At 39.6% G+C, this 15,148-nt stretch overlaps 1 protein-coding gene across 1 annotated transcript in view; it reads left to right on the forward strand.

Moving 5' to 3' along the window:
- ADAMTS16 (ADAM metallopeptidase with thrombospondin type 1 motif 16) overlaps nucleotides 1-15,148 on the forward strand; it is a 106,984-nt gene that overhangs the window by 5,648 nt on the left and 86,188 nt on the right. The window contains exon 3 of the mRNA XM_081133690.1: nucleotides 1,137-1,462. Within this exon, the coding sequence (XP_080989816.1) occupies nucleotides 1,137-1,462 (326 nt within the window). The remainder of the gene's footprint in view (nucleotides 1-1,136; nucleotides 1,463-15,148) is intronic.

A 15,148-nucleotide genomic window follows, 5' to 3' on the forward strand; every position in this document is an offset into this window, starting at 1 on the left:
CAGGCATGAAGCCACCCCGTCCTAGACAAACTTCTGTCCTGCTTGGGACAGAAACAACTTTCCCCCGACTTCTGGAGAGCAGAGATGATGTCATTAATGATGGTATTGAGGGAACAAATCCTGGTTATAAAATGAAAATAATTTTCTGTAAGGGAGAAACCTCTTTGGAGAAGAGAACGACAGTATTTCCCAGAAGGCAGTGGAGGCCGCTGCCCGGGATGCTGACAAAGCTTCTCTCTGTACTTTTCGCAGAGGGAAGTGACCCAGGTGTACACGGAGCGCAAAGTGTAAGATTGTCTGTGACCGAAGCTCTGCAGATCTGTATGGGGGCCCAGAAATCGGATAACTCCTTGGGGCTTCCTGGACTTTTTAAAATAGAAATGATTTATTTAAATGTGTTGTAGGCTGCATACTGTAAATTAGAGCAGGAAAAAGAGTGTGGCACACGCCTTTAAAAGACCCTAGAGTGTGAAATACGATCAAGCCCTAAAAGCCCAGGCCAATTGGAGGGTCAGCAGTGGCTTTTATTGGGAGCAAATACACATATGAGCATGTCCCAGTGTTCACCTCTGGGCAACCAGCAATGTGTGTGCGTTCCACCTTTCTTCCCACATAGTCAATGATTAAGTAAGTAAATAGAAAAAATAAGTGGCAAAGAATGCCCATCATATTTGTCTTTTTAACTGTTTTCTGAGAAATTGTCAGCATTTTTAAGCTAAAATTTCTTAGCACAGTGAAGATGTTTGTAAGACAGAAATATATGACTGAAGAAATGTTTACTGCTATAAAAATTACTCTAAAGTAAAATTATGAAGTCCATTTTTTATAATCATCAAAGTCCATGTTTTAGTTTTATTCAGTCTGTTTTCTGTTTTTCCTTTGAAGTGTTGTAGAATTTGTTGGATTGATTATAACACATTATAGGAACAGTGGTGACTTCCCTTTAAAGGCCACTTTTAAAATTGTCCCCTCTTTTCTTTGATTTTATGCATTGTACAGTTTGGACTTAGGGATGAGTTAATGCTGAAAGTTCCTCCAATCGTTTTTACTGAGTGAAAGTATCATCTGGAAATAAATTATATTTGAAAACTTTTGTATTCTTTTTGAGAATTCTGAAATTACTCTTATACTTTCAGAATATGATCTGGTGTCTCCCTATGAGGTGGACCACAATGGCAACTATGTGTCCCACGAAATCACACACCCTCAGAGGAGGAAAAGAGCACTGGCCCAGCTCAGAGTGGACTCTCTGCACCTTCGGCTAAAGGGCTTCAGGCATGACTTCCACATGGAGTTGAAAAGTTCCAGCAATCTGGTGGCTCCTGGATTTATCGTACAGACCCTGGGAAAGGGAGGCGTTAAATCAGTGCAGGCTTTCCTGCCCGAGGATTTCTGTTTTTATCAAGGCTCCTTACGATCCCACAAAAATTCCTCGGTGGCTCTTTCAACCTGCCAAGGTTTGGTGAGTACAGCTCTTGCTACCTGCAATAAGGTGATGGGGAAAGTGATGTGTGAAAGAGGAAAGATGACCGATTTCCCTTGAACTATTTTAGCTTGATCTTCTGTTACTGCAGTGAAGACTTCTTTGATCTTAAAAGCAGGAGAAAATTGCCAAGTAATCGGTCTAAAATATGTCATGCTGCCTTCTTTGGCCCATTTGAAAATGCACACATGTCCAGCTTTCTGTTCCCTTTGTTTTTCTAGAATAATTGTGGGAAAGCACTGAGGCTTGATAATTGTGCGTAAGAATTTATAGCCCCCTCTAAAGACATTGACTTCTTGGAGGATGGCTGTATTCTAACTACTGGTCCCTTATTAGTGCTGGGGAAGTGCCCTCTTTTTAAATAGAATGCTGTACTCAGCTGGTTGGCCATGGTAATTATTTGATCAGATGCTTGAAAGCACTTTACTTCTGTCATTCTGATGACAATAACATGCTTTCAGATTAGGGTGTTTGTTTCAAATGGGTTGATGAATCATGGCAGGGCAGTGTTGGTCTTATTGGACTGATGATTCTGTTGGTGCATCCCCCATTTTCTTAATATCAGGTTGAGACATTAAACATTACTTGGATGCTTCATGTGGTCTCCTTTGCTGGGACCCCTCGAGTGAGGGGCATCTGGCGACACTGAGGAGATACTATATCCCTCACGCTGACCTAAGCTGAAATCTTAATGGCTTGTCTTTTACTTTTCTTAAAAATGTCTCCATAGTTTTAGGAAAGAAAAGCTTATTAGATTCTTGAGTACAAGTCAATCAGTCACACTGACAGAGACATAACTTAGCTGAGTGAATATGTGTAGTCCAAACATTTTAAGGCCTTGACCATGTTAAAGGTTTGGCAAATAGATTTTTGAACATTTATTACATCTTTAGAAAAGGCTTTAAGCCTACCTTAAATGTCTTTCCCTTTTTTGAAAAGGGGAAATCAGACTCTACATATCAGAATTTTGTGTATGTGTATGTGAATAGTGGGTGCTGAAAGAGCATTCATAACCAAGTTCTTAAAATACTAAATATTTGAAAATGCTAAATCCTTTTAACATTTAAAAAAATAATAACTTCTGTTTTTTAGGGGAATTTGGTATGGGTTGGTGTCATGTCTACTTTCATTTGTAAAAGGCTTTTGGTTTGAGAATGGATACAGCAGGGAGTTGCCAAGGATAGGGTGGTGGTTATTTGGCAATCTTGTTAAGCATGAAGACAGTGTGGCTGATTTCTTCCATGCTTTCCCCAAAAAAATAGATTTTCCTTAATTCCTGGGCTTAACTCTTCACATAATGCACTAAAGCAGATAACTCTTCCTTGGCTTTCTTCAAAAAGGTTTAGACTGGAAATGGAAGCCATCTGTGTGGTAGGGAGATGTGCCATGCCCTTCAGAGCTCAGTATCCTTGGGTTCCTTTGCAGAGATTGGGCGAGGTGCTTCCCATTAACCCAGCAGGGATGCAGGCTCATTGGCTTAGAGTCTCTGTGAGCCAAGGCTCTCCCAGGACCACTGAGTCCGTCCCATAAATAGACTTAGCTGGCAGCAGCTTGAGATTTCTGGCTCTCTGTGAACTCAATAAGAGTTAACAACGAAGGTTGTACATTGCAACTACATGAAAGATAAAGAAGTGAAAAAGAACAGGAAAAAAGGATCGTCTGGATAATAAACACTGGAATTTAACATTTTGGTCACTAGAATAGAAATATGTATGCTTTCACCATTAATCTGCCAAATGCATTAATTCTAACTTCACTGACACTTTGTAGATGGCCATTACAAACATGATCTCAATTAGACTTACGAGTGTGAAGTTCAGGGGATTTTGCCATATGATAAGATAAATCAAAGTCATTTTAAGGAAGAAAAAGGGAGGATAATGAATCCCTCTCTCTTTTGCCAGATAATAAAAAATGTTGAATGGGAATGTCCCTCATGTGGCTGCCAAGTCTGTTACTTGTTTCCTCATCGATGGTTACACCAGCCCTCATCTTCCAAATCTGTTAACATATAAAGAAAACTGGCAAGTCTTTTAAGTTAAATGATGGGTCCTTTTTTTGTTGTTATTGTTGTTCTTGGTTCTCTCAGATTATAATTAAGCTCCCAGGAGATCTCAGTTAAGATTTTTTTTACAAGATTTTCAGTTGACCCAGCTATCTGATGGGATGATGGAAGTCAGGAATCAGTAGAATTCCCTTATATTTGCTTTGTTGTCACTCACACACCTTTGCGGACCCTAGTAGAGAGCACTTTGAAAACAAGATTCCTGAGGATGGGAAATAACCAATATTCTATTCTTCTGATTTCATCTAGTATGGAACTATTACCTTTACGTGAAAATATACTGTTGAATTAAGAGTTTAGTATGTATCACTCAACTGGAAAAAGTGGTTTACAGTTTTAAAACATTGTAATTTCCAAACTGATAAATAGTTTTTCTCCTGGCTCTCAGATCTTGAGTTTGGGAACATTTTGCTATAAGTCCCCTAATAAGTGATTTGAGGAATACTATGGAATATGTTTGGCTATTGTGAGTAATGCTGCTATGAACATTTGCCACAAGTTTTTGTGCAGATATATGTTTCATTTCCCTTGGGTTTATACCTAGGGATTTAATTATTGGGGTATATGGAAAATCTTTGTTTAACATTTTGAGGAACTTCCAAACTGTTTTTAACAGTAGCTGTACCATTTTGTATCCTCCCAGCAATGAACAGGAGTTCTAATTTCTACATAGTTTGGCCAACACTTGTAGTCCATTTTTTTATCATAGCTGTCCTAGTGAGTATGAAGTGGTATCTCACTGTGGTTTTGATTTATTCTATAGAGATAGAAAGTATTGGTTGACAGTTTATTGTTGTTGTAACTGTGGGGTGTTTTTCCCCCCAGCACTTTGAATATGTCATCTTAATGCCTTCTGGATTCCATTGTTTCTGATTAGAAGTAAGCTGTTAATCTCACAGTAGTTTATTGTACATAGAAGTTGTTTTTCTGTTGCTGTTTTCAAGATTTTCTCTTTGTATTTCAACATTTTTGCTATGAAATGTATTGATGTGAATATCTTTGGGTGTAGCCTATATCCCATTATAGATATGTTGGTGTCTAAATGGTTCCCACATTTCTCTGAGGCTCCATTTATTTTACTTCATTTTTTCTCTGTGGTCTTCAGATTGCATAATCTCCATAGATATATCTTCATGTGTACTCATTCTCTGCTGGCAGTTCAAATATATGGCTAAATTTATAGTAAATTTTTCAATTTAAATATTGTACTTTTCAAATCCATAATAATATCAAGTTCTTGGCACAAAATCTGAATGAACTTTAGCTCTTCTTGCATAAAACATATTTGTTATGGCACTAATGCATAGAATACACATCACTTCTCCTAATATCTAATTATTCACATTTTTAACAATGTTGGGATACTTGTAAATGCCACAGTTCTCAGGTCTCTTTAAGAATTTCCTCACTTGTTTGGAGACTTACTCTGGACCCTGGTTTGAATTATGCAAGGTTTTATTTCCAGCCACAAACTCCAGGGATTCTCTGGAAACTTTAGTCATTGAGAGTTTCTCTAAAGCACCCAATAAATCCTAGGAAACTATCTGAAATATTGCCAAAATTTCAACTGATGTTGAAAAATGTTCATGAGCTAGGAAAGTAAAACAGGAGTAGAAAGGAAGAATCAACATGGAGATTGTCAGAAGAGATAATGTGAGTTTTAAAAGAAAAGTATTACTATCTGGAAAGGCTGATGATGGTATACCCAGTGGAAAATATGTCAGTCTTGGGAGGAATGTGGGAGAGTTGTAGAAAAAGTAAAGTTTTTAGATAAAGTATGACCAAAAGTTGTGAATGTTAGGAAACTTAAAAAGTGAGTGTGGTGAACTGACTGAAAGTACTTGATAATTAAATGAATTTCTGCTAATTAAGAATAAACATGGTAAGAAATTTAAAATTGACAGAAATAAATGTATTAATCACTAGAAAGAGATCAAAGGAATGTCTTATAAGATAATCTTTTATACTTGAAGGGACCAAATATTTTTCTATTAGCTTACCATTAGTTGTAGACTGAGAGCATACACAAATTCTAAATAACAAATCTTTCAATGACAGGGTATGATGCAATTTATATAAAGTATGATTCAAGAAACTGACATTTGTCTATTTATTAGCTTTTTATACTATACTGTGCCATCAGAGACATTGTCTCTGATTCTTGGACATATGTCTTTCTTAATTATCAAATTCATGACAAGGGTGGGTTGTTTACCGCACATTCAGATTTCTAAGAAACAGTATTCTTACCACCCTAAATCCTTCACAAAAAGAGATGAAGCAAATTTATTCTATGCTAACTTTCAGAGATAAAAAGCTGTCACTTATTATAAAGTAAGAAAAGAATACATATTTACTTTGTTTAGTTAAAATAATCATATACTAAGCAATTGTTTTCTCAAAAATCCAGAACCCAGGTAGTCAACAAGCATTTTGGAGCACCTATAATTAAGGGCTGTGGTAGTTATCCTGAGAAATAAATCAGCAGAAATACATGTATTCTTTTAGTGCGAAGAAAGGCATCTAGACATACATTCAAACAAGAAACAGAATAAAATGACTTCTTAAGATAAACAAATGGGAAATATAATGAATAAAATGGCCTGTGGAGTCAGACGAGTCTTGTTCAAATCAAATTTCTCTCACTGGCCAAGTGGCTCACCGCTGTGCACTTCATTTTCCTTAATTTATAAATGACACTGGCCTCATGTGGTTGCATGAGGATTAAGTGAGACTATAGATATATATTTTTAAAGCCCTTTGCATAGTGCTTGGTGCATACTAAGAGATGAGCAAGTATTTGTTCTCTTCCCCCTACCCCAGCCCATTATTAAACTATCTCATGTGGATAAAAATCTAATTAGAGAGTAACTATGCATTTTGTAATGTAAGCAAGTTCAAGTAAAACTAAAGAACTGAGAGATGGAGTCACATTGACCTTCAGAGAGGCCCCACAGATAAAGGGGGATAGGATTAGAACAGATTTTAGTTACAATAGACACCTTTAGGTGATTTATTGACGGCACTTTAGGATGATAAAAAAACATCATTCGAGCAAGCGATTTTTAATGCAAGCTTGCTGTTTATGCAATTCTTAGAACCATTGCTTATCCCCACGCAGCTGATAGAAAGCTTTCTGTTCCCAACACCTGGGAGATTACTCTGTGCTTAGTAAGGTATCATAAATGAGGGAGGTGCCCAGCACAGCTGACATTTTCCCTTTGTATTCCCCCTGCAGCAGCCAAAGGAGCTATAAACCGTGTTTTATGAGCAGAGATTATCTCTCACTGCAGCTTGGGAGTCTTGACTCTTCCCTTTGCAGGTCATCGTTAGGTGATAAAACAAAAATTGATGGATTGCAGAATAATTAAGTCAAAAGAGAAGCTAGGATGTTTTATATCACTGTTCTCTTTCTGGTTGAGATGTACAAGTATGTGTAGAAGACTTGGGAGACTAAATATTAGATGTTGCAATATGTAAGGGCTGTGCCTTGCGAGTGCTCCATGTGTAGAAACATAAGTCATTAAGTCCTTAAGAAGGTTAATAATATAAGGCAGCCTTTTTGTCACCATTCAGTATCATTACTATGGATTTCTAATGTCGCTTAGATGCACAATGTAATTGTATGTTTCCTACTTGAGAACTATTTGTGGATCTAATTTCAATCATAATTCCCTACCTCTGCCTCTAATAATCCAATACGTTGTCCTTTAGGAGTAGTTTATGAGCTTATGCATTTAAATAAAATTGAGATTACTGACCCCCAACACTTTTAAGTTCCTCATTATTAACCCTCTGAAAAGATATAATAATACAAGTGTCATGCCCTCTAGAGGAGGAAGGACTAGAGCCCCTGGTATATGAAGCTTTTAGAAGAATTATTTACCCACATATTTGAGGTGGAAACAAGTCTAAAGTCTCAGAATGACTGCAACCCAGACTGTCATCAGTACAGTGACTTTATGGGAAATAAGAGTTTTCTCTGAAATGGGGTTCCAGATACTGACTGGAGCATGCAAAATCTTACATTTACTTAAGATAATGGATGCACTCCTTGCATTGAAGTAAAACTTCAAAAAAACTTAAAAGTAAACAAAACCCAGCTTCACCTCAGGCCTGAGTCACATGTGCACCAGTGGCTAAAAGAAGGCACACCGAGCATTTAGCCTCACCAGAGTGGCTACGTGCTTCTGGGATGCCTGCATCCCTATTTGTATAAGGGGACACACAGTTTTGAAAGTGATTTGTGTACTTACATCTTAAAATGTGAATTAAGTTAGTGAGAATAATTTGACAGACTCAAAGATTGCAATTTAAATGTGCAAATGTCTTAAAAGCCCATAACTTGAAATTAGATTGTTGAATGGCATAAATTTACATATATGCTCATAAATTGCATACCTTTTTGTATATGTATACTATAATAAAAGTATTATGTACACTATAATCAGGCATCATCATCCATTCTAGCCAATATCCTTACCCAACTATGAAGGCCAAGCATATTAATTACATTTTGACATTGTATCATGTTCCATTGTATAGTTTGCAAGTTAATCATCTCATCTGGTAATTATTCACAGTTTAGATTTCACCCTCATCTCATGCAGTTTAAAATGGATTCGATTTGGAGACTTCCAAGATGTCATTTTTGTTTGATCTTAGTTTCAAAGTCAACCTGAAACAACTTCTCCTTTCTCTTATTTCAGCCCTTTCATCTACCCTTGGTCAGAGGTATGACCAGCTCCAGCCTCTGCCATGCGGTGCAGTGGCCATGACACAGCTGTTGTAGATACAGTGCACATGTGCGTAAAGTTGTAGAGTCCATAAGTATCATAGATAATTTATTCTTGTGTTTGGCTAAACATAGAGACAAAGATGCCTGAGGGGAGCCCGGTTGCCATTGCCATCAGGTTTAGTTGGATCCTATGTGTAGAATTTATCTTATGATGAGCTAACTTTCCAAATTCCTATAGTGTTTTGATTCACTTTCCGTTCACATATTCTTTCTACTACTTTTTATATCAATAATCTTCTCACAGCACACATGTGTAGCTCTTGGCCAGAAGGGTAGCCTGTGGATGTTTTTCTGTCATAGGAAAAGTAAATACATCCTTAGGCTTTGATGTGCTTCGGTTATGGTGGTTCTTTGGAAATGGTGGTTTTTCTGTTCATTGTAAACAGGCAGTGAGGACTGTGATGGTTCCATGCAAAGGTTGTTTATCTCACTTTCCTCCTCTTCCAACCTACCCCTTCCATTTTCTCCAACACCTAAACCAGAGCTTTGGGGCACAATTTTTAACCTAAAACTGTTCTAATGCTTAATGTACCCAAGTAACAGTGTGTCATCATTTTGAAAAGACCTAGTTGCAACCTATTCCATGTTTAGTTGTTATGAAACAAACATATGGTGAATTCTGCTTCATTATAGGATCATGTGTGTTAAAGTATGTGTCAGTGATGCAATTTGAATGGTTTCAAATAAAATATGAAAATACACCCATTTTAAATAAGGGTGAACATTGATATTTAAATGAGCACTTAGTGTATGCCAGGCCAGGCATTTTTGCAGGCAGATTAATTGCATGCAGTACTATTGCATTGCATTTTATTAGCAATACAAGAAAAGATTCTGTTCCCATTTTATACAAAAGGAATCTGAGGCCCAGACAGGTTATATAGCCTGCCAAAAGTTGCCATCTAACAAGGGACAGAACCCCGATTCCAAGACACATCTGTTGGATCTCAGAACAAATGATGAGCTTTCCACCCAGCACCCACATCTCCTCCCAGGGACGTTCTCCATTTGTATCCTTGGAGTCTAATAGATTGGTTGGACAACATTGGATATTGTCAGCAAAAGAAAAACTTAGATGTACAAAACCTGTGTTTTTAATCACTTCGATGCCTACCTGGAGGACAACGGTGCAATAATTCTGTACCACCTCACTCAGAAAGCTATGATTCCTCCAGGAAATGCCGGAGTGAAGGCTTTTATAGCTCTATGTTTATCATTCTAATGCTTATCAGCTCACATATTTATATAATTTAGTGATAAAAGACTAGAAACAGAGAGAGACAAGACAGAGAGAGAATATATGTTTAAAGCATTTTTTAATGCAAACCTAATCAAGGAAGGCTACAGAAATTTCCCATTAAAATAGTGGCTGGTCCCCCTAATTCAGCCCAATTTTCCACTAGCCAACACTGTGCCTTCCTTGTGGACATAACAACAGTGTTTATAACAGCATTATTCCATGTCATATGGCTGAGTCAAAAACGAACATGAGAATTGCCAGAAAGGCAAATTCAGAGAGCATTGTTATCTTAGCCGTCATAGGCTGACCAAGGGAAATGAATGTTTCACTTGAAAATAGAGAACTGGTTTCAGGACATTCTCTTTTTTATTTCTTTTGTGAAAAAAAATATATAACCTGTTAGGAATCATCATTGCCAGTGAAGCTCACACATATGCATACATACCAGAAGCTTTCAATCTACTGGATTCTTTGAGGAGTGGAATAACCTGAGCATGAATAACTTCACTGGGCTGAATGTTGCCCTATAAATACCAGGTCTATGATCTGACCAGAGACATAGAGTTCTTATAGGTTGATCGTTTGCTGTGTTTCAAGCTCTTACCTATAATATTTGAGCAATATTTTACACTCTGCAGAACTGACATATGGGTTTTGAACGTTCACGTGGGGACCATGGCCACAGGCTCTAGCATGTTAGTAGTAACCTATAGAAGAGTGAGTTCCTTGGGGGCCATACCATAGTCTTCAGGAGTCATTGTTTATGTGTATAAATTATGGTGAATACACCAGGGATAAATGAGTCAATGGACATCATGGTGTCACTGGTTAATACAGTGTTTAAGGCAGTTGGATTGTTCCCCTCTCTCCACCTAAGGTTCAGTTTCCTTGTCCTAAGTAGACAGTTAAAAATAACCTATTTGAGAAATGCTTTGAGGATAAACCTGTTCTAAAAATATACATAAAATCCCCTAGTATGTGAAGGTCAAACTGAATCATGATGCCCTCCTCTGAGTTCTTACAGTAGGTACTGACTCCTGCAAGATTAGAACCAAAGTCAACAGAAATTTATTGAACACAATTATGTGAGAGATAATGTAGGTGTCCCTCATCTATCTTTTGGGATATTTTGGTTTGAAAGACTTGAAATTATGTCATAGAGGAGCCTAAATTAGCAGTAGCATCCAATGGATACAGAACAATATATTTGCATGATGTTGGATGGCTGTTAGCCCCTTATGGGGCCACACACTCAGTCTGTATTTCTGGGCTATTTTTATGGCCACAGGAGAGGGAAGTAAAGCCAACACCAAGCTTATTAGAAGTTGCTGTATTTACCCACAAGGAGAATCAAATTCTTTCCTCACTGGTGGGCAAAGGTAACAGCTGACTGCCACATGATGGTTTAGACAGACCAGCTGTGAGTCACACTAAGGAACCAACCTGGCCTGTTTCTTTTCATTATTTGTTCTGTTTCTGTTTCCTTTGTTTCATTTTTTGTTCCTCTGGAAGTGATGGACCTGCCCAAGGTTTCCAGTAGTGAGCTGTCCCCTTGTGATGATACTGTTTGGAAGACCTCTACATTCTCATGGACCAATTTTGCCATAGCGTTTGCCAATGTTTTATTTCCATACACAAAAAGGTGGTATTTGCCTAATAGATTCTTCAACACAGCCTTCTAAGAAGGCAATCTAAAGTGGACCCATTTTGAATTTGCATTGCCACGTTGTATAATGATTATACAAATTGAGCGGACAGCCTGGGAATAGGACTGGTCATAACTTTTATAATCCCCTTGGGACTCTGAAATGTGTATGAGAGTATATGCAGTCATATATATAACTGAGGCTGGAATTTGTGAATGGTCAGATTTGGTATCCAGAGTAACGGATGTTTAAAGGAACTGCCTGGAATGTTACATGCCTAACAGAAGTCATGTAGAACATACAGTGTTGGTATAAATGACCATCCCCAGGCCTATGTTACAAAAGCCATTATTTGGCCATACTTTAAGTCTATTCCAGTGAACTTAATGGAGAGTGTTGTACTTGGTACTGCTTTTGATATTGATTAATATACCATCAGAAAATATTGGTGTCTAAAATCACCACTTCATTGCTTGAAAATAAGGAAACTTAGTTGTAACAAACTTCACACCAAGTCAAATTGTATCTTAGCAAGGCAGCCAATATATGGTAGACACTGACAAAAGCAGAAGGGCTGTGTCTGTCTAGCTTCCTGAGCGCTGGTGGGTTGGAAGCTGAGCACAGGGTGTACAGGCCTTGGCCCTCAGGACACATACCCTGGGTGTATCTCAGTATTGGTTTGTGAATCTTATTAAACAAACCAGTTTGCACAAACTTCCCACCTCAGACCTGCTGAGTCAGAACATGCGAGGGTTGGGGGTGGGAGGAACATGAATTTCAATGAGCTATTCAGATAATTCTCTTGGATAGAAAGTTTTGAGAATCATGGCTAGATATGCAGAGGATGGCAGGCTCTATGAATAATATTCACGACCTGTGGGCCCTTCTTCAGGGAGAGTCCATGAAGTGCCTGTCGTGTGCCCGAAGCTGGATACCACAGGTGAGGGACTTGAGGCACAGTCTGGCGACAGTGGGGAGGAGACGGTGAGCTGATTTCAGATCTTAGTGACCTTTTAGAGTGGCACTGGTGAAAATGAAACGGGACAGATTACTTTTCTCAGCCTTTCAATATTCCACACAGTCAAGGGGAAGGAAGCTCAGACAGCTGTCCTGCTCCTGTGGCTGGCGGCATCCTCTGGGCTTCATCATTTGCCTCTGTGCTCTTTAACTAGAAACCTGACCTTTAAATGGCCTTGGAGTCTGTGCTGCACTGTTTGCTAGGCTGTCGCTTCTAAGGACACATCTCTGAATGACTTTATCCCACTATGCACCTAGGAAGCACCAATGTGTGGAGGGAATGGCTTGTAAAAAAACCAACAGGCCTGGCCCCGTGTCCTAGTTGTGTGCCCTTGTTCCTGGAGCCTCAGTTTTTTTTTTTAATGTTTTACTGAGGTGTCATTTACACAACAAAAACTCACCGATTTAAATGTGCAGTTCAGTGATATTGTACAGCCATCTCCACAACCCAGGTTTCAACCACTCCCATCACCCCGTGCCCAACCGCAGTCACTCTGCTCCCAGCCTCAGCCTGCAGCCACTATTCACTTCTTGTCTCTATAGTTTGGCCTTTTGGGGGCATTCAGCAGAAACAAAATCAGCCAGTGTGGGGTCCTTTGCTCTGGCTTATTTCACTTGCCATGATGGTTGGGACTTAGCCATGTTCACTAGTATTTAGTTACCTTCATTGCTGAATGATATTCCATTGTAAGGCTGTACTGCGTATTGTTTACTTATTCACCAGTTGATGGACATTTGGATTGTTCCAGCCTCAGTTTCAAAAAATGTTGCTGCTAATCCCTACCTTGCAAATGTGTTCTCAGGATTATTGATAACAGCAGGGTATCCAGCCCATGGGACAGAGGCAGGGGCATAGTAGGTGATTAATAAATGAATGCCATTGATATTAATATGATTAACAGGAATATTATGTGACCTTCCTGGAACCTTCAGCTTTAAGATCACTAGATAGCAACACCAAGGAGACTAGATATCAACACCAAAACTAGTGGGGAAGAGAAATATCTCCAGTGGCATTGCTAAATAGAGAAAACAGCTGACTCATGAGCTAAGTGTCAACTTGGTGAGCTCATAACAGAATTTGCCTCAAGCCGGCAGCCTGCCACTGCCAGAGGGAAGGGTGCCATGGGATTGCACACTGGGATGGATCGAGTGTGTGCGGAAAAACATCATAATTTCAGCAATGGCTTGTAGATCCAGGTGACAACACCCTGAGGTCCCATGGCTTCTAATGAGAAACACATGTGCCTTCCCACCTCATGACTGTGGCCTACTTCTGTGCCGTGAGGACCCGGTCATGGCTGTCCCACTCTGCTGTGACTCTCTCTGCCATGACAAACTGGTAGTGGCTGTCCAGCTCTGTTGTGACACTCCTGCTGCCTTTGGACTTTTGGCCTTTGTTTTTCAGCCTGCACAGAGTCTTGTACACATTCTTTCTCCTTTTTTCTGCAGCTTTCTATATGCTGCCCTCATTTTTAAAAAATAAGTACTGCGATCTTGATTGCCATTGTTAAAATATATATACTCCCACTTACGTGATTTGTGCAGTCACCCTGGGAAATAGCTATAGATGTACCCTCTACACGCAAATATAGGAAGTAGGTCTCAGGGGACACACACACACACACACACGCACACACACAGGAGCTCACCCTCTGAAGAGAGGCAGAGTCAGGACTTGAACCAAGTCTTTTGCCTCAGGGGCCACTAATTGCCGTTATAGCACCACAACATGAGCCACACGGCTGAGACTAACATCTGATCCACCACTAAGAGCAACACAATGGCAGACAAGTCCCCACACCTCATGCAGTCACTCCAAACTGAGCGATGAGGAAGACCCAGGCCAGTGAGGTCTGGTGGTGATGTGTACCAGGAAGCAGGGTGAATGGGTGTGAACACTTTGAGGCCAGTTGTGTTCCTGGAACAGGAGTGGTGGCTGGCACAGCAGCAGTGTCCTGAGCCCCAGGTGGGGTGGCAGGAGCGAGCCAGATGGGAGTCTGGCCGTGGAGGTGATGGATTGTGTTCTCAAGTCAGGGGATATGCCTACAAGGGGGTGATCAAGATTATGCCCCCCCCTTTCCTTCAAAAACGTAAAGAAAAAAATTGGAAGGAGGGAAGGAATAGAATCAGCCGATGGTATGTACAGCCCTCTGGGGGAGATGGTGGAGGTGGTCGGTATGGGTAAGCTCAGTTTCCCATGTTCCTTTATCTGAAGGGCTGGGGTAAAATAAGAAAGTGACTTTGTCCAGTTTGAACAAGGCCCTGATGGATTGTTGCTATTGTTTTTGTTGTTAGTTGGCGAATCTATCACATGTCAACTTTTTCAAAGAACATAAGATCAGCCACTCCTATGTTGGGCCATAGGGCCACTGCAGTGGCTGTTCCCTCTGCCTGGCCCAGGCCTTCCCTCTGGTGCCCTCACAGCCAGGTCCTCGTCTCATTTAGGGCTTTGCTGAAATGCCACCTTCTCAATGAGGCCACCTGGCTACCCTACCTAAAGCTGAAACTCCCTTTCCCTAACTCCTGAAGTCCTTTGTCGTCCTAAGTAGTTTCTTTTTTATTTTATTTTTAATTATAGTTTACATTCAGTATTATTTTGTATTGGTTTAAGGCATATAGCATAGTGGCTTAGACAAGTGTATACTTTACAAAGTGATCCCCCTGATATTTCAAGTACCCACCTGGCACCATACATAGTTATTATAATATTATTGACTATATAGTCATGGGGATGTAAAGTACAGCACAGGGAATACAGTCTCTCTTTTTTATTAGACTTTACTTTTTAGAGCAGTTTTAGCAAAACAGAAAAATTGAGCAGAAGGTACAGAGATTTTCCATTTATACCCTGCCACCACCCCACCCCCCACCCCCAGACAGCCGCCTCCTTTAGCAA

This window comes from Miniopterus schreibersii (genome assembly GCF_964146895.1).
Source record: "Miniopterus schreibersii genome assembly, chromosome: 3".
Lineage (NCBI taxonomy): Eukaryota > Metazoa > Chordata > Mammalia > Chiroptera > Miniopteridae > Miniopterus > Miniopterus schreibersii.